Below are 22,862 nucleotides of genomic sequence, written 5' to 3' on the forward strand. Positions count from 1 at the left end.
AAGAAGGAAAGAGAATAAATGGAAAAATTTGTAATCTGAAAAAGGTGACCCAAATTGTAAGAAATTTAAACTTGAGGATGTTATTGAAATAAATTAAAATTAAATGATGAAAATAAAAGAGACTTAAAAATGAGTGAGTATTGATGAAAATTATTACTAAATTCAACGTTTACCTTTATCCCTTTATACCTTATTGGGCTTCTCTTTTCCTAAAATCTCAGCCCACCATCGGATGGTCCACCTCATCAACGGTCCAGAATCGTCTGTTTAATTTTCGAAATTCAAAATAAAAGGACTCAACAAACACCAAAATCATTATCAACACTACTTTCCGCGATTCACTGCTTCACTTGGGATCATCATAACTAACTATGCAGACGCTACTCCTGCCCGCCGTTAGCTCCGCCGCGGTGGCAGCAGCAACGACTGTGACTGTAGGTTCTGGGCTCCCACCCTCCCAACGCCTCCGTCTAACAGATTACCGACTGTGCTGTCCCTCAAATTATCCTTGCAAATTCACGCAATCAATGACATTTTCCAGCTCTTCATTGTTTTACAATCCTCTTGAAACTAGAGAATTGAAGCTTTCCTTCACCAAAACGAATGCTTCTTCTCCAGTTTCTCCGGCTTTCACCCTCTCGAACGATGAGGCGGAGAGGGCCAAGCTCGCTCAGGTCCTCTACTTTTCTCTGTCTCTTATCGAATTTGGTTCCAAATTGTTTGTGTATTGGGGATTGGAGTGAACGACTCTATTTTGTGTTTTGCGTAGGTTGCCAAGAGATTGGAGAGAACATCGAGATATTTCAAGCGGCTTGGTAGTGCAGGGTTTTGGGGGCAACTAATATGCACACTGGTAGCAGCTGTGATTCTTTCGTTTTCTATTGTAGTTACTGGGAAGATATCGTCTCCTGCATCTTTTTATACTACTGCTGGTGGAATCGTAGCTGCACTCATATCGGTGTTTTGGTCATTCGGGTATATTCGCCTTTCTGATAAGCTCCGGAAAACTGTTAATGATCCTTCCAAGGTAATGTAACCGTATGGAACGTTTCATGATTGGTATCAGTTATTGTGAAATCAATGTGTTTCAGATTCCTAGTTAGTTTCTTCGAGTGAAAATTGATTAAGAATTTTCATAATTCTCAGTAATCCTTGTTTTCTGGTCATTTTTTTAATCGGTGATAGAAATGGGTATCTTTTTCATTTAGTGACTATTTGGCACTGTTTTGTTAACTACAGTTGAGAAAAGTACCATCTTTAGATTATTGATTATAAGAAATGTTTTTTGGGGTTTAAGTCAGTTTGATATTTTTCAGTCATACAACCTCGACTTTGATAAAAAAAAAAATTAAAAAAAAAAAGTCATACAACCTCGAGAACAGTTTAAAAAATCGTTTCAAAATGCTAGATGCAACAACATATAGTAATGTCCATTTTCCCCTTTTGAAAAGTAATCTGAACCTCAATGCGAAAAGAAATTGACTGCCTTAAATTCTGAGTGGTACTTAAATCCCTTTTCTGGCTTGTTTAATGAGGTATGCAAGATGCATTATTTTATAGAAACAAGGTGGTACCTGTACTTTTGTTGTAATCACAGCAAAGAAAGAATAGGGGTGATAAATGGTGCTTTAGTCACTTGTCACATTCTGATTTATCATTATGAATTAATGAAATTATTTGAATAAGATTAGGCTCCAATCTGGATATGTGCAGTTGGAGCTAAATGAACCTCGATGCTGTTTACCAGTTGATGACTTGATTGAAGTACATAAATTGAGTATTGTGATTGTCTTTATTGAGTTTTTAACCTTATGGGAAATTTTATCTTCAATTATGCTAGTTCTGGCTGGAACAATCCAAGCACAATGAGTTTGGTTGACTTACTTGCAGGAATAAGGTGTTTGTTTTTATTTTAAGTTAATGACTCTACCGTGTAATATAGTGTCGACAAATCTAGTATAGAATTTTCTTTTTGAAATCACAAATATTTGAAGATGGATTGGTTGCTAGCTACTTTCTTTAGTGAATGCATTACCTTTAATAGCCTATACTTGCACAGTTTACTATTTATGTGTGTGAAAGAATAAATTTGCATTATGCTAGTCAAGGACAAGGTCTTTTTGAAAAATTATAGATTTATTTTTCTTACAGTCATTTGTGAACTTCGGTAATAACTTGTGAGTTGACCTAAGAAACTAACTAGTTTCACAAAACTGAGTCACATATTACTCCTAGGAGTGACTAATCATGCAAAGGCTGTCATTTGTATGATTGTATTATCCTGTACAGAAAGAAGATTGATGGAAAAAAAAATAACTGACAAACATTATTCGCCTCTGCGAGGAGTTCTGAAACATTCTTCTTCAAGTGGCTTCTGTGTAGTATTTCTATTAGACTTGGCTTGCCTGTGGTTTTTAATTTCTTCCTTTTCCTAATTTTTTAATTTGCTGTCCTTTTATTTTATGTCTTTTTATCACGAGTCTGGATCATGCAAGTATTACGAAATCCATGATCCAAGGGATTCTTTGATTGTGGAAGTTCCAAACTCTGAGATGCTGCACTTCTTCAATTGTGCCTATACCTAGATACTACAATTCATAAATATTTTTATGAAGTGCCTGCATCAAGGACTTACTTCGTACTCTTATATCAAGCCACCATAAACTTTAGCACTGCAGTAAACTTGACATCACTGAAATACACTTACACGATTGCTTATGGGATTCTCTTATGCTTCTTATTCCATTGATTGTTTCCGGTTTCAGGCACCTCCTCGTGCTGATGTCGTGAAGAGCTTGAAAAATGGGATAGTTGTGAATCTGTTAGGAATGGGTGCTGCTATTCTTGGCATGCAAGCAACGGTGGGTTTGCTGGTAGCAAAGTCTCTTACTTCCACAGCAAATCCTTATTACCAGGGAATTTCTCCTGGTTACAGTCCAGTCCTTGCATTGGATGTATTCTTGGTGCAGGTACTCTTTCATATCCGATTCTTGCTTTATCTTCGTTTATGGAGTATTGGTATGTGGTTATAATCGAAAATAAGTCTAATTAAGCCTTTTGTTCTTTTATTTAAGGATCAAATAAGCTCAATTCAATTTTTTTGACGAAATAAACCCATAAACTTCACCTTTAGGGCTAAATAAGTCATGATCTAATATAATATTATCTTTAAAGATAAAATATTATTTTTTACAATTTAAAATATCAAAACTTTAGTACTTTAATTAACATAAAAATTTTAAAAAATACATAGAAATAGTAAACGATTTTTAAAATTACAAAAAATGAAATTTTATTAGACTACAGTGTATTTGTCCTCAAAGGTAACGTTTAGGGGTTTATTTGGTAAAAAAAAAAAAAGAGATTGAATTGAGCTTATTTAGTCTTCAAGGGGTTTAATTGGACTTATTTCCGGTTATAATCCTCCAAATAGCATGAACTATGAAAATAATCAACGATATGCATTCAATCCTTTGCACCAGAGATTAAGCAACATTTACTAAATGCAAAACCAGGGAAATTAATTTTGATTGCAGAGTAACAATTGGGAGAACTTATTATTGAGATAGGATTAGCAGAGTAGCAGAGTTATTTATTTTGATTGTGTTGCGATCCTTATCATTCAATTGGGTCTTATACAGGCATCTGCAAATACAATCCTTTCTCATTTTCTTGGACTTGTTTTCTCGTTGGAGCTGTTGCGCTCAGTGACATTGCCAGCTACAGTAAGCATTCCAGTCCCAGGAGTAGCATAAGCTTGTAGCCAATTATCAAGTGAAACACATGATTTTGTAGTGATAAATTTCGGGGGAAAAAAGGGAGAAGAATGAGAGCTTTTTCTAGTTTGAAGGTCTTATTTTTAGTTAAAAATATTATATATTTTGTTAATAATCAGTTTTAGTTTAATAATATTGAAGTTCTTTTTCTAAGAATAGATGTAAGATTCTTAGTTATATTTGTTTCATTAAAAAAATAAAACATTTTTCACATTTTTTGATATTTGGAATGTTTAAGAAAATTAATTAATGAAAAATATTTTTTAATTAAAAATAATTAAATTATTTAAAAAAATGATCTTTTCTTTTCAAGAGAAAAAAAAATATTTTTTACATTTTAAAAATTTTATTAATATCTTTATATATAAATTTATTAATACATTTAATTTCTTAAATTAAAATTAGATAATAAAAAATAAATTATTTTATTAAAAAATATTTTTTAATAAATAGCAATTATTTTCTAAATATTATAAATGAAAATAACATTATTGGGCAACTTTAAATTACAACAAATTGAATCTTATGGACACTAATAAAACTAATTTCATCAAGTATTTATTGCTTGGAAATTTTAATAGACCAAACTTATTTTAGAGGAAAGCAATAGTAATGAACGAAAAGGTTTGGGAGAATATTTTAACCTTATGCATTCAATTACAACAATTGTTATGTCAGAATTCAATTCGATTTTCTTCATAAAAGTTCATTTAAATGATTTTACAATATAATCTAAAACTACTGAATATGTTCAGTTTCAATTTTTACCTTTATTTATAAAAACTAGACACATGCTTTTGTTAATTTTTTTTTTAAATATTAATAATATAAATAAATAAAAAAAAATCTAGACCTCCGTGTATTCACATATATATTCAAAATTTCTGACAAGATTTTTGGAGAAAAAATAATAATTTATTTATATAAATAATAATTATATACTATTCTAAAATAAAGTTAATGTGAAGAGCACCGGTAGTTTAGTGAAAATGTTAAGAAAATTTGAAAATGTTATAATATTTATATAAATTAGAGAAAATCGGTAAAGCCAGTAGTTTAGTGAAAATATTAGCAAGTTGAGCGGCTGTGGAAATAGGAAATAATTTAAGAACACCAGTCTACACTTTTTCTTGAACAAGATGATAATCCAATCCAATATGTTTGGTGCACTCATGAAAAATAGGATTAGTGGCAATGTGAAGAGCACTTTAATTATCACAAAAAAAATATTGCAAGGGAGTAATAAGTAATCTGTAAATTATGAAGCATAGTTAACCATTGTAATTCACAAGTGAGAGCAGCAAGAGCCATGGATACTCAGCCTCAGAGGATGAACGAGAAACTGTGTGTTGTTTCTTGGACTTCCATGATATCAAGGAAAAATCAAGAAAGACACAAAAGCCCGTCACAGATCGTCGAGTGTCAACATATTTAGCCAATCAGAATCACTAAAATCTTTTAACTAAATATTATAGGTTGCAGAAAAGAAAATACTAGAACCTAAACAACTACTAATATATTGTAGAACTCTCTGTGCTGCTTGTAAATAAAAATCAGTAGGTTGTGATAGGTACTGACTTAACTGTCGAATAGAATAAGTTAGATCAAGTCTTGTAGTAGTAAGATATAATAATATGTTAATAAGTCTTATATATATGGAAGGATCAGGTAAAAGAGTGCCTTTATCCTTTTGAAGTTTAAGGACACTGCTCATCGGTATTTGAACAGGTTTAGAGGCAAGGTAACTTGCATAAGAAAGAATATCTAAAACAAAATCATGCTCAGAAGAAGGAGAGTGAGAAGGGAAATAATCAGAATCAGAAACAGTGCAATCTTGAGGTAAAACAAGATTAGTGCGAAAGGAAAGTCCAGAAGTGTGTTTTCCATAAGGAAAAATATATTCATAAAATACTAAATTTCTAGAAAAAAAAAATTTCTCTAGTAGACAAATCAAACAACACACAACCTTTAACACCAATCTTATATCCAAAAAAAATATATATATACTTTCTTACTCTAGGATCAAATTTTATCCTAGTTGTAGTAAAAGTAGCTGCAAAACATAAAAAGCAAAAAACCTTTAGAGAAGACAAATCAGGAACAGAACCATGAAGCAAGTCATATGGAGATTTATTTCAAGCAAAGGTGTTGGCAATCTATTGATGAGAAAAAGAGAATGTGCAACAGCATAAGACTGAAACATCCTTGGTAATTGAGTTTGAAAAAGTAAAGCTCTAGCCACATTCAAGATATGTTGATACTTTCTTTCAACTATGAAATTTTATTGTGGAGTTTCCACAAAACTAGTTTGATGAATAATACCTTTTAAAGTAAAAAACTTAGTCATGAAAAATTCAAGACCATTATCACTTCTGAGAATTTTAAGTTTTGTTTCAAACCGTGTTTCAATGAAATTAACAAAGGACTAGATTGAAAAAGAAGTTTCAGATTTATACTTCATTAAAAAAATCCAAGTATGCATAGAAAAATAATCTACAATAGCTAAAAAATATGTGTCCATGAATAGAAGGAACTTTAAAGGTCTCCAAATATTGACATGAATCAAATCAAACAAGACAGAGGACTTAGATGTATTTATGGGAAAGGGCAATTTTTTATGTTTAGCATAATGACAAGTTCAGAAACCTCATTATTTAAAGAAGTTACATAAGAGTGTATATCCGAACAAAATGTATAACATTTATAGAAGGATGTCCTAATCTAAAATGCCATATACTAAAAGTTGTATTAGAACCCTTTTCAGCATAATCTATCTTACAAGCATCTACAGACAACAAAGTACTGTTAACAAATGATAAAATAGATTCCAACAAGATGTAAAGGCGATTCTTAACCTCAACTAAACCAATCTTCTTCAACGTATTATGCTCCTGTATAACACATTTATTGTAATGAAAAATAAGAACACATGAAAGAGAAGAAGTTAGTTTAGTCAAAGAAATAAGATTGAAAGTAAACTCGGGTATGTATAAAATTTCAGATAAGACGAACATTTTTGAAAAATAAACGGTCCTGAAAAATTAGCAGAAACAGTAGTACCATTTGGTAGCTTAATATGGACAGACTTAATTTTCTTATATGTCATAAAGTGAGTTAGAGAAAAATATACATGAGCGGTTGCTCCAATATCCAAGATTCAGTTTGCAATGCACAAGAAAAAATTAAGAAGGGATTACCTGCTGAGTTAGAACAAGAAGTTGTAACTGCAGAGCATCCGGATATACTAGAATGGATGTGCTAACTTGATTTGCATTGTGTATCTCCTATTGAACCTTCTCAGGTTGAATTAGGGTGAGCAATCATTAATATTGATCAGTTGTGAAAATTGGTACCGAATGTTCAGATGGAGCAGAATAGACAGGTGTTCATTGATATTGATCAGGTGTGAAGGTTGGTAACGAATGCTCAATATGATCAGGTGCATGAGTGTTCTCTGCACAAAGGTTAGTAATACCAGCAAGAGAATTATTCCTCGATATGTCCCATTCTACCATAAAAGATGCATATCTTAATTTTGGACTGAGAAGCAAGTTTTTTATGATCACGATTAAAAGGAGGAAGAACCATGTCTCGCCTATAAGAGGATTTCTATGACAGAGCTCCGGAGGAACAACCATGCCTCGCCCATAAGAGGAACTTTATGATAGATCTTGAGAAGATTTGATAGCAAGGGCTTTAGATTCAATAATTAGCCCTAGATTCAACTGTCTGTCTTGCTGGACCACAAGAAAGAAAGCCTTATTGATGGATGGTAAGGGATCCATCATCATAATCTAAGATCTAGCATGATAAAAAAAAAAAGAAGCATTGAGGCCTTTCAAGAACCGAATGACATAGTCATTCTGTTTATGAGTTTTCATAGTCTTAAGAGTATCTCAATTGCAAGGATCTAAACAGACACATTGTGGCATAGGTCTAAAATTATCTAACTCATCCCATAGAGTTTTAAGATGAGTAAAATAATTGGTAACAGATAGATCACCTTGTGTGAAATTGGAAATTTCTTCTTGTAAGTCAGAGAATCGAAACATATCACCTTGTGAGAAGCGATTTTGTAGATATTTCCATGCATCAACAGCATTATTAATCCAAATTATGCTTTGAGAAATCGACTGAGAAAGAGATCTCATTATCCATGAAAGAACCATGTTATTGCATCTATCCTACGCAACAAACATAGAATCGCCTTTTTCTGGTTTCTTTAGACTTTCATCAATGAATCTGATCTTATTTTTGAATTGTAATGCCATTTTCATTGCTCTCGCCCAAGAGTGATAGTCGGACCAGAAAGGACTGGAGACACCAAAATTAATGGTGAATTTTTATTCGGATGAAGAAAATATAGATTTGAAGGATAAATAAGATAATCACTATTCGAATTTGCATTTTTGATTGCAGATGATTCAATAGCCATGGATAAAAAAGAGAAGATAAGGAAACACTCGAAACAGAAAGAAAGATCACTCAGAAAGAAACTTCACGCGGAAAAAAAACACTCAGAACGGATGAGAGAAAACTCAGGATCACGAGAGAAAATTAGTGAAATAAAGCAAAACACTCAGGAATAGGGGTGAGCAGTATTCGGTTCAAACCGAAAAAACCGATCAAACCGAATTAATTTTAAAATTCGGTTCGATTTCATTTTTAATTTCAAAAATTTCGATTATTTCAGTTCGGTTCGGTTTTGATAAAAAAATTAAGAAAACTAAACCGAACCGATTAGTGATAATAATATGTTATTTTCAATAATATAGAGAAATTAAATTATATTAAGATTAAAATATTTTAATTAAATTTTAAAATATTAAAAATAAAGTGTAAAAAATAAAAATTTATTAAAAATCAAAACTGATCAAATCGAACCGAATCAGACCAGTTCAGTTCGATTTGATTTCTAACTAAAATTAGTTCGATTCGGTTTTCATAAATACTAAAATTTTAATTTTTGATTTATTTGGTTCGGTTCGATTTTAAACCGAACCGACCGAATGCTCACCCATACTTAGGAAGGATGAGAGAAGGCTCGGGATCATGAGAGAAAACTATCAGAATAAAGGAAAAACACTCTGGACGGATGAGAAAAGGCTAGTAAACAAAGATCGATTTTCTTTCTCGGATGAGAGCAAACTCGGAACTCTCGGGACAGAGAGCAGTTTTCTTTCTCGGAAAAGAGAAGAGACTCAGAATAGACGAGAAAAAACTTTGAGCAGAGAAGTAATTATTGCTATGATACCATGACAAGATTTCTGGAGGAAAAATAATACTCTGTATAGATACTTTGAGATATCTCATATTTATATACAATCTAAGGAAGGAAAATATTATTCTAGAATAATATATAAGAACTAATTATACTACTTTAAAATAAAACAATTAATTTTCTTTGTTTTTATAAATAACTGAATCCGTTAATAATTTCAAATTTTGAAATAAATTCAAACATTTTAATTTGCTACTTTTATAGGCAGAATACTAAATTAAATTTTGAAAAATTGATAGTAACTTATAATAAATTCCTTAAAGTTTAATTTTACTAATAAAGTAATTTTTAAAAAGCATAATTTTATTTAAATAATATCTTTTTTGTCGATCCATTATTTACCCATCATTCCATTTTGATGCATATGTGATAGAGTAATGAAAAATTAAAATGTAAAAGAAAATTTATAAATTAAAATAAATAATATTTTATTTTATTTAATATTATTAATATAAAGCAAAGTTTTCTATATATAAAAAATATGTATATAATTTACAATATCGAGTACGAATATTTAATAAAATATTTTAATATATAGTATTTCATGACCACCAGACCTTAGATATCTAGGCTATGACTGAGCCCACGTTGGAAAGGTCAGGTCATAACCCTATCAAAGGCCAATAGTAGGTCTGTCTCTCAATAAGACAGAGCTCAGAACCATATGTAGGAGGTCTAGCCCAATTGACTTGATGGATCTGCGGGGCAATATATCCCTGGATATCTGGGATCGTGTCCACATGGTGTCGGAGGAAATTTAATGGACGCCTGATGATAGGAAAAGATACAGTACGTTCGCATGTACGGCTCAGCGTGACAATGACAGGAAGTAGAAACGCAGAACGGTGGTTACACGTCACTAGAATATAAAAGGAAAAAGAATAAAAGAAGGCATGAGCCAACTAGACCAAGCTTATCAAAAATACGCATTGATCCTACCCTCTACTAGATCTCAGGACATCAATTGGCGCCGTCTGTGGAAACGAAAGAGATCTTTTCATCACTGAAGTTCTCATTCTCATCCCATTCACTGAGAGTCACATGACCAATCACGACGAAAACCATACCGGAAACACCCTAAACGACCTGACTCTACTCAGGAAGGACCACAGTTCTCATTCTCTAGCCCTACTACCCATTGAATCAACCACTCGTGTATTTAACCTTTCACCAAGCTCGGTAGGGACCATGCTTTGAACCACCTTATCTGAATAGGAGCTGCAAAACATGGCCCTCCAGCTATAAAACACTGCTCACTGGCTAGGCCAGATGTTGCAGCAGAGGGAACTCAGCACCCCATTGAGCGTACCACTCATAACTGAAGGGTTCAACATCAATGAGCCCTAACCCACGTTAAACCATCAAGCCCCTCAACAGAGGGGCAAGAGAATAGGTGATGGAGATGGAGAAGTCAGCCAAAGGAATGAGCCCATGGCCAGAGCAAGAGGTCGGGTAGTAAGGGAGCTTATCGAGAATGATGGAGCTTAGAGCTACTCTCCCAAACTAGTAGAAAGATTGGAGAGTGAAGAGCTAGAAATAAACTATCGCACAGAGAAAAGGCCCAAGAGAGAGGAGGCAGATGTAGATCAAAAGTTAGAAAGCTGAGAGAGCAACTGTTAATGGAGTTGGGGGCACGAGACAACAGTAGTCCCTTGTTGCCAACCTTATCCCCATTTGTGAGATGGGTACAATAGGAAACCATCCTCAAGAAGTTCATGATGCCAATGATGGTCGCCTATGATGGGACGGGAAGCCCCAAGGAGCACGTCTTGAATTATAAAACATTCATGGAGCTGCAAACTCACTCAGATGCCTTGATGTGCAAGGTTTTTTCCACCGCATTAATCGGACCAGTCTGAGAGTGGTTCAACAGCTTGGAGGCTTGTAGTATTAAGAACTTCATAGACCTGGCCATCGTATTTATTAACAAATTCATTGCTGGGGTCCCAGCTGAAAGAAAGACAAGCTATTTAGAATTCAGCAAAGGAGGAACAAATCTTTAAGATAGTATGTGGCCAGGTTGAACTCAAAGGCTTTACAAGTACCTGAGCTTGATGAAGCAAGAGCTATGGAAGCTATGCAGAAGGGCACCACCTCCCTAGAATTCTTTAGATCACTATGCAGAAAGCCACCTACCACCATAGCAGAGTTGATGAAAAGGGGAGAAAAGTATATAAGGCAGGACGATACCTTGACCACAAGCAGGTTCGCCAAGCAGGCAAGAGGTAGAGGAAGGTTTGGGGAGGACAAGAGGCAAGATAGGCCGGAGAGGAGACAAGACCGAGGGCATAAAGCATTGAACAGACACCGATAGGAGAGGAAGGAGCAGGGACCCTATCAACCCCGGATCCCAGCGGAGATCACTCCTTTGGATGTGTCTAGAGTCGAAGTGCTCGTGGCAGTCCAAAACAAAGACTTCATACAGTAGCCCAAACTGATGAAGGCAGAAGCAAACAGAAGGGACCCGAATAAGTACTGCTAGTACCACCAAACTCATGGCCATGATACGAACAACTGTTACCAGTTGATAAATGAAATAGAGAGGCTCATCAAGAGAGGACACCATAGGAACTTTGTAAAAAAGCCAGAGGGCCAGAGACAGCAACAGAACATATCTGGGAAAAGTCCTAAGAGACAGATCGAGGCGCCGATGAATAATGGCTTCAGTGGGACGATCAATATGATTGTACGAGGGACTAAAGGCCATATGAGTCGAAGAGGGAAGAAGAGAAGCCGAAATGGGGAGGGGAGCAGCATTGAAGTAATACAGATCGTGGAACACTCCCCAGTGACCATCTCTTTCTCTTCAAAGGATGCTCAAGGAGTACATATGCCTCATGACAATGTCTTGGTCATTGAGGCTGTCATCCATAACTTTCGAATCTAAAAAGTTTTAGTAGACGACGGCAGCAAGGTGAACCTACTGCCCTACCGAGTCTTTCTGCAGATGAGTATACTCGAAGAGCAGTTGGTCAAGGATCAAGCTCCGGTCAAGGGGAGAAGGGGAACCCCAGTGGCGGTGGAAGGGAAAGTAAAGGTGGCCCTCACCTTAGGAGAGCCACCCCTATCCCGAACTCACTATGTAGTGTTCCTAGTGGTAAAGCTACCCCTGAATTACAACGCCATCTTGGGAAGATCGATGCTATATGACTTTGAAGCAGTGACTAGCATTCGATATCTAACCAGGAAATTTCCTATGGAGGCGGGGATAGGTGTAGTCTGGAGAATACAGGAGGAGGCCAGAGTTGTGTACCTGGCCACAGTGGAGGAACCAAGCGCCTAGCCAGAAGAAATATACCCCACAGTTATGAATGTCCGAGATGAAAAGAAAGAGGCTAGGACTTAACTTGTAGACAAGCTGGAAACCTTCCCATTATCTGAGAAAGAAAGCGACAAAGTCTTCAGCATCAACTCGAGCATAGAGAAGAGCTAGAAGGAAGTTGGAATGGCTTTAATCAGAGAGCACGCCTCGAGCTTTGCCTGGAAGCCCTCAGATATGCCAGGGATTGATATTGAGGTAATGACCCACAAGCTGAACTTCCTCCCCGGGGCCAAGCCGGTGAAGCAGAATAAGAGGTTCTTTGGGAAGGAGAAACTATAGGCCACAAGAGAAGAAGTGCAGAAATTAGAAGAGGCCAGGTTTATTAAGAAAGTAATATACCCACAATGGTTAGCCAACCCTGTGTTAGTGAAAAAAGCCAATGAAAAATGTAGAATGTATATAGACTTCACTGATTTAAATAAGGTCTGCCCAAAGGATTGCTTCCAGATATTAATAAAATGGTCGGCTCTATGGCCGTCTTTGACTACTTATCATCTTTAGATGTTATGTCAAGATATCATCAAATCCCTATGGACAGGTCAGATAAAGAGAAGACCTCCTTCATAACTGAAGACGGAATATACTGCTACAAGGCTATGCCTTTCGGATTGAGAAATGCTGGGGCAACATATCAGCGGTTGATGAATAAAATCTTTAAGGATCAAATTGGGAGAAACATGGAGGTTTACGTCGATGATATGGTAGTTAAAAGCCATATCTTTCAACAATACCTGACCGATTTGGAAGAGGTCTTTCGGGTGCTGTAGCAATACAGAATGAGGTTAAACCCAGCGAAATGCACTTTCTTCATCAGAGGAGAAATTTTTTTGGGTTACATGGTTAGTGAAAAGGGCATAGAGCCAAACCCATAGAAGGTAGAGACCATACCAACTATGCCTAAGACATCTTGTATAAGGGATGTCCAGAGGCTTACACGAAGAGTAGTAGCACTCAATAGGTTCATGTCCAAGTCAGCAGAGAGATGCCTACCTTTCTTTAAGAAGCTAAGGAAGGTCCCAAACTTTCAATGGTCAAAGAATTGTCAAGAAGCCTTCAAAAACCTTAAGGAGTACCTCAGTTCCCCACATGTACTTAGTGGTCCCCTGGCAGGAGAGGAACTCTTTATTTACTTGGTTGCATATGAATAAGCAGTGAGTGTCGTACTGGTGAGAGAAGAAACTGAGTTCCAGAAGCCTATCTTCTACGTCAGCAAGGTGCTCAGAGATGCCGAGGTCAGATATATAAATATTGAGAAGCTGGCATTCACTTTATTATTGGCAGTGAGGAAGTTTAGGATGTATCTGGAAGGCCACCAAGGAGTAGTGATGACTAACCAGCCCTTCAAAAAGATCTTACATAGGACTGAGACTTTAGAATGGATGCTAGCATGGTCTATAAAAATCAGTCCGTACTGCCTTATTTACGGATCTCAGATAGCAATCAAAGCCTAAGCCTTAGCGGACTTTATAGCTAAGTACTCCTTCAGCTTGGATAAGAAAAAGCTGGATGACACATTGCCGAGTTCAGTAGAAGAAAAAGATGGGGAACAACCGCATGAATTCAGGTGAAACTTATTCGTAGATGGGGCATCGAATTACATAGCTAGTGGGGCAAAAATTCTATTGAAAGGGCCAGATGAGTTCAAATTATGCTATGCCCTACGCTTCGGATTCCCGGCATCTAACAACATGGCAGAATACGAAGCTCTTCTAAATGAGATATAGATAGCCTTAGGAGTGGGGGCAATTACCCTCAAAATAAACAGCGATTCTCAGCTTATAGTGAATCAAATAACAGGAGTGTACCAGGCAAAGGATCCCGTTATCTAGAAGTATTTAGCCAAAGTACAAGCTCTAGAAGTCGAGCTTTGTGAGCAGGGAATCACCGTACAATATCAAAGAATACCCCGAGAAGAGAATGAAGAGGCAAACTTGCTTAGCAAATTGTCTGTAGAGGAACTAAAACAACTCCCAGACAAAGTGTATGTAACGACCTGAAAATCGGACCACTACCGGCCCTAGGATCCAGATCGGCTTAAGGCCGCCGGGACCCGTAGCAAGCCAAACATTCATCCTGTGAACCTGTTTAATCCCATACATGATCAACAACATACATAAAAATTTTGAACTTTTCTTTCCATTCAATCACCAAACTCAACCTGTGCATGCTCTATTCATAAACATAAACATTAACTCCACCTTGGAGTCCTCATCAATGCTCCAATGGGGTGACATAACATAAATTAAGTTTGGTTTACAATAATCATCATTAAACATTAAGATCATGTACTAGAAAGGGATTAACATAATACTATGGTCAAGCACAACTCTAAACTTTCATAAGCATCATTACATAACATTTCTATATCATACTTTTACATTACATCATATCCATGTCCACATCTAGCTATTACATAACACATGACTCTACTCCTGCTGACCTCCTGGTCTACCCTGTACCTGCAAACCTGGGGGTTAAGGGAGAGGGGTGAGCTATAAAGCCCAGTGAGCAGAATAATTAAACATTCAATTTAAATTTCATGCTTTCATGAAATGCAACATATCACAAACAATCCACATCAAGGATGAACTTGTCACCAATAGCCCACTACTCATTCCAATAGTGCCAGGGGCGTAGACTGGGCCTCACTGGTCTTTCTTTTACATTACATTCATAACATAACATTCCAATATGCCAAGGGCGTAGAATGGGCCTCACTGGTCTTTCTCTTACATAGTGCCAGGGGCGTAGAATGGGCCTCACTGGTCTTCCATACCGTATCATATCATATCATAATGTAGTGCGGCTAAAGGATCATCCAACATTCACCCACATCAACAACATATTATGCAATGCAACATATTCGTGAAATCTAATGCAAGCACCCTAGTATATCTCATGGCATTCATGATGCGTGTATCATGCTCAGAATTTATTTATTTACTTTGAAACGAAATAAGATATTCCACTCACCTCTGGCTGAAGCTCTAACAGACTCAGAAGCAGCTGAACTCACTGCTGGGGTCCTCGGTTCCTCGGGTCCGAACCTACACAGGTGGACTCAAATGAGGGACTTAACATACATAAACATGACTCTAAAATACTCCCCAAAAACCCCCTAAAACACCTTAAAACAATCACATAAATCATGCAAAGGAGGGCTGAACAGGGCACTTTCGGCGGCAGGTTCGGCAGCCGAAAGGCCCTCCAGAGCCGAAAGTCATGCACCTTCGGCGGCACTTTCGGCGGCCGAAGGTTCCCTCCAGAGACGAAACTCATGCATGTTCGGCGGCACCTTCGGCAGCCGAAACTCCCTTCCAGAGCCGAAAGTCCACTTTCGGGGGCAGGGTTCGGCAGCCGATACATGCTACCAAAGGCAGGTTCGGCGGCCGAAAGAGCCTTCGGCTGCCGAACCTAAGTTCTTCCTAAGGGGCATAAACTCAGCTCAACATGCATAAACGCCTCCCAACTCATTCAATCATGCATTTTCCTATTCTACAGCATGCATACTCAAGCATACAAGCTCCTAGGGGCTTCAAACTATCCTAAATCCCATCTACAACACATCAAACATGCATATCCAACATACATTGCTCATAAACGCACAATAAACCCATAAACTCCACATAAACCTACACATGCATTTCTACCCCAAGAAACTTCATAAAACTTACTTAAAATATTAAAGGAACTATAGATCTACTCTTACCTCTTGAAGAACGAGAGGAGAGACGATCTAACTTGGAGATGGGAGAGTTCTCAACTCTTTGGTCTCCAAGCTTCCAAAACTCGCTCTTTTGTTCAAATATCTTCAAATCAACATAAAGCTTGTTAAAACATGAAAGATCGAAGGAAAAACATCTAAAATGAACCATGGGAGAGCAAGAACTCACCGTGGCCGAAAATGGGGAGAAAACTCGCCCGTTTCGGCCATGAAGCTCTTATATAGGGGCTGGCAGACCACTTTTCGGCAGCCTAAAGTGCCTCCAAAACTCATGCAAGTTCGGCGGCCGAACATGAGGTTCGGCGGCCGAACCTTTGAAACTTTCGGAAGCCTAACTTGCCCCCCTAAACCATCCCACGTTCGGCGGCCGAACCTGGAAATGTCTCCTTGGTCTTTTTCTTTTAAAACTCAATTTCCTTTTTGCTTAAAACCATAAAATACATTAAAAAATTTTATAAAAACATGATTTTACCCTTCTAGAGGTTTCCGACATCCGAAATTCCACCGGACGGTAGGAATTTCGATACCGGAGTCTAGCCGGGTATTACAGTGTATGTGCAGCAAATAGACATCCCCACCTTCGAAAAGTTAGCCCCATCATGCAGATTGATGAAGAACGAAGTTGGATGACCCCATACTTAGAGTACCTCGAAATTGGAAAATTGCCCAAGGATAAAGTAGAAACACGAAAAATCACAGTTAAGGCTGCCAATTACCAAATAGTAAGAGGGACTCTATACTAGAGAGGAAAATCCAGTCCGTGGTTGAGATATGTAGGCCCAAAAGAGGCAGCCAGAGTAATCCAAGAGATACACCAAGGGGTCTGCAGAGTTCATGAGGGAGCAACCACACTGGCGAACAAGATTTTCCACCAGGGATATTACTGGCCTATAATAAAGAAGGAAGCCGGGGAGTTTGTGAAGAGATGTGATATTTGTCAAAGATTCGCTAATGCTATCAACAGCCCGACTATGCCATAGTAAAGCATATCAAGCCCATGGTCGTTCTCACAATAGGGGATAGACATCCAGGGCCTGTTCCCCAAGACCGAGGGGAAGAAGAGATTCGTGATTGCAGTCGTGGAGTATTTCTTTAAGTGGCCCAAAGCAGAAGCCATACCCACCATCACAGCCCAAAAAGTAATAGACTTCATATGGGGCAACATTATATGTCGATTTGGGATATCCATGACGCTCATATAAGACCACGGGAAGCAGTTCGACTATAACTCTTTTCGAGATTTCACGAGAAACATGGATATATGGCACAAGTTCTCCTTAGTAGCACATCCGCAAACGAACGACGAAACCAAAGTGACAAACCTAGCTATCCTCAAAGGACTGAAAAAGCAGTTAGATGGTGCTAAAAAGAACTAGGCAGCCGAGCTATATAGTATCTTGTAGGCATTTCGGACTACACCTCAGACACCAATAGGGGAGACACTGTTTGCGCTAACGTCTAGGACAGAGGTTGTAGTCCCTATAGAGCTACAAATCCCTACTCACCAGGTCCAATTCAATTATGAAATCACCAAAGGTGAGAAATTGAAAAGCAACCTGGATGCCCTAGAAGAAATAAGAGATGAGGCACAAGTGCGAATAGCAGCTTATCAGTAGAAGGCAGCTTGATATTACAACCAGAAAGTCTGTGAGAGGAACTTGAAGGTTGGAGATCTAGCCTTGAGAAGATTAGAAGCCACTGGAAATAGAGCTACTATTGGGAAACTAGCACTAACCTAGGAAGGCCCGTTCAGAATCACCAGGGTCATCAGATCTAGGGTATATCGAATTGAAGACCTACAAGAAAATTCGGAACCTCACGCTTGGAACATCTAGCACCTAAAGAGGTATTTCCCATAAAAGTGTACAATGTAATTGATGTGCTTGAAATATGAATAAAATTATTCTCTTTTCTACTCCCAAAGCACTCTTGAATAGGTATTGAAGACCCCAATGAGATGGGTGACCGGTCTTAGAATAAGACCGCCGGCACCACAAAATCGGTTGAGGAGATAAAGACCCCAATAAGGTGAGTGACTGGTCTCGGAATAAGACTTTTGTCACCGCAAAACCAATGGGGGGATGAAGCCCTCAATGAGGTAAGTGACCGGTCTTGGAAATAAGACTGTTGGCACCACAAAATCAGTTGAGGAGATGGAGACCCCATTGAGGTGGGTGACTGGTCTTGAAATAAAACTGTCGGCACCACAAAACTGATTGATTAGATGAACACCCCAATGAGGTGGGTGACGGGTCTCGAAATAAGATTGTCGGCATCACAAAATCGGTTGGAAAGATGAAGCCCTCAATGAGGTAGTGACTGATCTCGAAAATAAGATCGTCGGCACCACAAAACCAGTTGAGGAGATGAAGACTCCAATGAGGTAGGTGACCAGTTTCAGGATAAGACTGTCAGCACCACAAAATCGGCTGGAGAGATGAAGCCCTTAATCAAGTAGGTGACTGGTCTCGGAATAAGACCGTCGGCACCACAAAACAGATTGAGGAGATGAAGACCCTAATGAGGTGGGTGACCGGTTTCGATATAAGACCGTCGGTACCACAAAACCGGCTAGGGAGATGAAGACCTCAATGAGGTAAGTGACCGATCTCGGAATAAGACCGCTGGCACCACAGAATCAGTTGGGGGATAAAGGCCGATAATGAAGGCCCACATCAGCAAGGCTATAAGCTTAAAGAAAAGCAAAGTGAGAAATATGATGCTCACCTCAAGAAAGGACCTCGGCACACATAAGACTCAAGAAACAAGGCAAAAACCTGATTTTGACCTCATAAAAATAGCTCGAACCCCACAGGAATATAAGCAAAAACCTTATTCCGACCTCATAGAAAGAGCTCGGATCATACAGAAGTATAAGCCAAAACTTGGATTCGACCTCACAAAAGGGTTCAGATCACAGGAATACAAGCAAAAAACCTAGTTTCGACCTCACCAAAGGGCTCAAATTGCAGGAAAACAAGATTTCAACCCCACGAAAGAGCCCGGCTCGTAGAGAAACTAACCTAAGGCATGAGGCCGAACTCATGATAGAGCCCAGCATATAGAAAAATTAACCTAAGGTATTCTGATGCCAACTTCACGAAAGAGTATAGCTCACTGAAAAACTAATCTAAGGCTTGCAAAACTAAGGCACAACGCCGACCTCGAAAAAGAGCTCAGTGCTCTTAAAACCCAAAGGAAAAGCAAAGCAAAGGTAAAATCAAAACAAAAGTAAGCCTTATCACTAAACTCCAAAAACAAACCCGCGAATGACAAAATACAAGTAAAGGAAAGATATATAACTTGAAGGCAGTACGAACTAAGATAGAGGGCTATATAAAAATTAAATGCAATAATATACAAAGACCTAGTCAGCTAAAAGCTTCAAGGGAACAAAAAATACTAAGACATTCGATAGGCAAAAAACACACTATAACAAGTAAGATGCTTTACAAGCAAAATAAGTCAATGAGCAATCAGCTCAATACAATTCACAAATAGTACACATAAAAAACAGCCTAAGAATGAGAATACAAGTAAATTTAGTAAAAGAGAAAAATAAAAGCAGATAGAGGGAAAATAGCAAAAACTCAACATCTTTATTAACTATTGGAATGAGTTACAGAGGCAGCAGGGGAAGGGGAAGTAGAACTGACTAAATCATTTATAGGATTATTCTTTACAGTAGTTTCCCCCTACAGTCCAGAAGGCAAATGAGGAGCGTTCTTAGGCAAAGGGTTGTCATTCTCTCCGTAGCACACCTCGTCGCCATCAGAATCTACTTTGAGAGCTCGCAGGCCAGCTAACAAAGTGGAGGGGGCATCCCTAGCTGCTTTAAGGCCTTGGTTGAAACCCGAAGCAAACATATAAAAGACCTCTTCGTACACTCTTTCCTTCAGCTCCGTAGTGGCCTTATACTCCTTTAGTCATGCTTCACAGTGTAATATCCGACTAGACCCCGGCATCAGAATTCCTACCTTCCGGCGGAATCTCCATTGGAATCCGAAATTTCTCGGACGTCAGAGCCTTCTAGAAGGGTAAAATAAGATTTTCATAAAATGTTTTTAATGCTTGTATGGTTTTAATGAAGAAAGAAAGTTGAGTTTTGAAAGAAAACACCATGGAGGAAGAGTCCAGGTTCGGCCGCCGAACCTCAAGTTCGGCCACTGAACATGGCTCTCTTGCAGCGTGGTCTGGCTAGCCACCTATAAAGGACCCATTGTTCAAAAATGGGTGAGTTTTCTCTCTCTATTTTCGGGCATAGGTGAGATTTCGCCCTTGTAATACTCGGCTAGACTCCGGTATCGAAATTCCTACCGTCCGGTGGAATCTCGGGTGTCGGAGACCTCTAGAAGGGTAAAACCATGTTTGTATAAAATGTTTTAATGTGTTTTATGTTTTAATCAAGAAAGAACTGAGTTTTTGCATGAAAATAATCTTGGAGGAAGATCCAGGTTCGGCCGCCAAACCTCAAGTTCGGCCGTCGAACATGCATGCACTTCGGGAGTGCTTTAGGCCCCCGAAAGCATAAGTGAGGGAAGTCCAGGTTCGGCCACCGAACCTTATGTTCAGCCGCCGAACATGGCATGCATGCCGAGGCACGTTCGGCTCCCGAATGTGGCCTGGCCAGCCACCTATAAAGGGGTCCCTTAGCCGAAAACGGGCGAGCTTTTCCCCCATTTTCGGCCAAGGTGAGCTCTCTGCCGCCCCTCACCGATCTTGAGTTTCTTCCTTCAAATCTTTCACGATTTTCACTAGTTTTCACCTTGTTTTGAAGATTTTTGAGCAAAAGGACAAGTTTTGAGCTTGGAGACCCAAGGAGCTAAAATCTCTCCCAACTCCAAGTTAGATCGCCTCTACTCTCGATCTTCAAGAGGTAAGAGTCGATCTCTAGCTCATGTTGTGTTTTAAACAAGTTTTATACAAGTTTTTGAAGTAGAAATGCATGTTTAGGTTGTTTTGAGTTTATGGGTTTAATGTGTGTTTATGAGCAATGTGGGTATGTTGATGTGTTATAGTTGGGGTTTAGGCTAGTTTGAGACCCCTATGAACTTGTATGCTTGTTTGTGAATGATTGGGAGTGTTGTAGAATAGGTTTGTGCATGTTTGAAAGGTTTGGGAGGCGTTTGTGCATGTGGGAACTGAGTTTCTGCCACTTTGGAGAAACTCAGGTTCGGCCGCCGAAGGAACTTTCGGCCGCCGAACCCGCTTGTGGAGGCAGCCTTCGGCTGCCGAAGTCTGCCCTCGAAAGAGGACTTTCGTCTCTGGAGGGCAGTTTCGGCCGCCGAAAGTGCCGTCGAACATGCATGAGTTTCGTCTCTGTCTGGGAGTTTCGGCCGCCGAAGGTGCCGCCAAACCTGCCTGACTTTCGGCTCTGGAGGGACTTTCGGCCGCCGAACTTGCCGCCGAAAGTGCCCTGTCCAGCCCTCCTTTGCATGTTTTTCTATGATTGTTTCACGATGTTCTAAGGGGTTTTGGGGAGTAGTTTAGAGTTATGTTCATGTATGTTTGGTCCCTCATTTGAGTCCACCTGTGTAGGTTCGGACCCGAGGAACCGAGGACCCCAACAGTGAGTCAGCTGCTCCAGTGTCTGGTCAGAGCTAGCCAGAGGTGAGTGGAATAACCTTTTATGTTTTAAAAGTAAATAATGAATATTTCAGCATGATTCACGCATCATGGATACCATGTGATATATTAGGGTGCTTGCATTAGTATTCACGAATATGTTACATTGCATTCTTATGTTGTTGTTGTGGATGAATGTTGAATGATCCATAGTCCTCGACCGATGACGTAATGATATGATATGTACGGTATGGAAAGGAAAGACCAGTGGGACCCATTCTACGTTCGCTGGCACTATGTAAGAGAAAGACCAGGACCCATTCTACGTTCTGGCACTTTGGAATGTTATGTTATGCTATGTAAGGGAAAGACCAGGACCCATTCTACGTTCTGGCACTATTGGATATGTAGAGGACTATTGGTGACAAGTTCATCCTTGAGGTGATATGTTTGTGATGTGATGCATTCCATGAAAGCATGAAATTTTAATATGATGTTTTTATTATTCTGCTCACTGGGCTCTTGTAGCTCACCCCTCTCCCTTAACCCCCAGGTTTGCAGGTACGGGCTAGATTAGGAAGTCAAGAAGAGTAAAGTCCCATGTTTATGTAATAGCTAGATGTGGACATGAGATATATGTTGATGTAATGTAAAAGTATTGGATAGTTATGTTATGTAATGAGGTTATTGAGGATTTGTATTGTGCTTGACCCTATGTGTATAGTTATCCCTTTTGTGTACATGATCCATGTTCTTTTTATAATGTTTATGTTAGACCAAGCTTAATGCATGATTATGATACCCCATTGGAGCATTTGATGAGGACTCCAGTGTGTGGTTTATGTTTATGTTATGTGTATGCACAGGTTAAGCTTGGTAAGAGAAAAGAAAAGTTCAAAATTTTTATGTATGATGTTGATCATGTATGGGATTAAACAGGTTCACAGGATGTATGTTAGGCTTGCTACGGGTCCCGGCGGCCTTAAGCCGATCTGGATCCTAGCGCCGGTAGCGGTCCGGTTTTCGGGTCGTTACAGCCCTCCTTTGGTTGATTTTATGATTTCCTTCAAATCTTACAAGTTTTTTTACAAGCTTTTATCTTGTTTTGAAGTTTTTAAGCTCAAAACTGAAGTTTTGAAGTTTGGAGACCTCTGGAGACCCTTTCTCCTAATCTCCAAGTTTGGGTCACGCCTA

The 22,862-nt window shown here is 38.6% G+C and overlaps 1 protein-coding gene across 1 annotated transcript; it reads left to right on the forward strand.

Annotated features, from left to right (window-relative positions):
* The first annotated feature begins 308 nt into the window (after positions 1 to 308).
* Positions 309 to 3,932, forward strand: LOC110624370 (protein TIC 21, chloroplastic). Its single transcript, XM_021769464.2, has 4 exons — positions 309 to 674; positions 770 to 1,027; positions 2,766 to 2,969; positions 3,642 to 3,932. Exons 1-4 carry the CDS (start codon positions 372 to 374, stop codon positions 3,753 to 3,755), a joined length of 879 nt encoding a protein of 292 aa, XP_021625156.1. The 5' UTR covers positions 309 to 371; the 3' UTR covers positions 3,756 to 3,932.
* Positions 3,933 to 22,862: the final 18,930 nt, after the last annotated feature.

Source organism: Manihot esculenta, chromosome 10 (assembly GCF_001659605.2).
Source record: "Manihot esculenta cultivar AM560-2 chromosome 10, M.esculenta_v8, whole genome shotgun sequence".
Lineage (NCBI taxonomy): Eukaryota > Viridiplantae > Streptophyta > Magnoliopsida > Malpighiales > Euphorbiaceae > Manihot > Manihot esculenta.

Excerpts from the sequence above, each read along its gene's own strand:
- LOC110624370 (XM_021769464.2), top strand. The coding sequence starts at position 372 with ATGCAGACGCTACTCCTGCCCGCCGTTAGCTCCGCCGCGGTGGCAGCA. Across the intron at positions 675-769 it reads AGAGGGCCAAGCTCGCTCAG|GTTGCCAAGAGATTGGAGAG; the intron begins GTCCTCTACTTT and ends TGTTTTGCGTAG. Across the intron at positions 2,970-3,641 it reads TGGATGTATTCTTGGTGCAG|GCATCTGCAAATACAATCCT; the intron begins GTACTCTTTCAT and ends GGTCTTATACAG.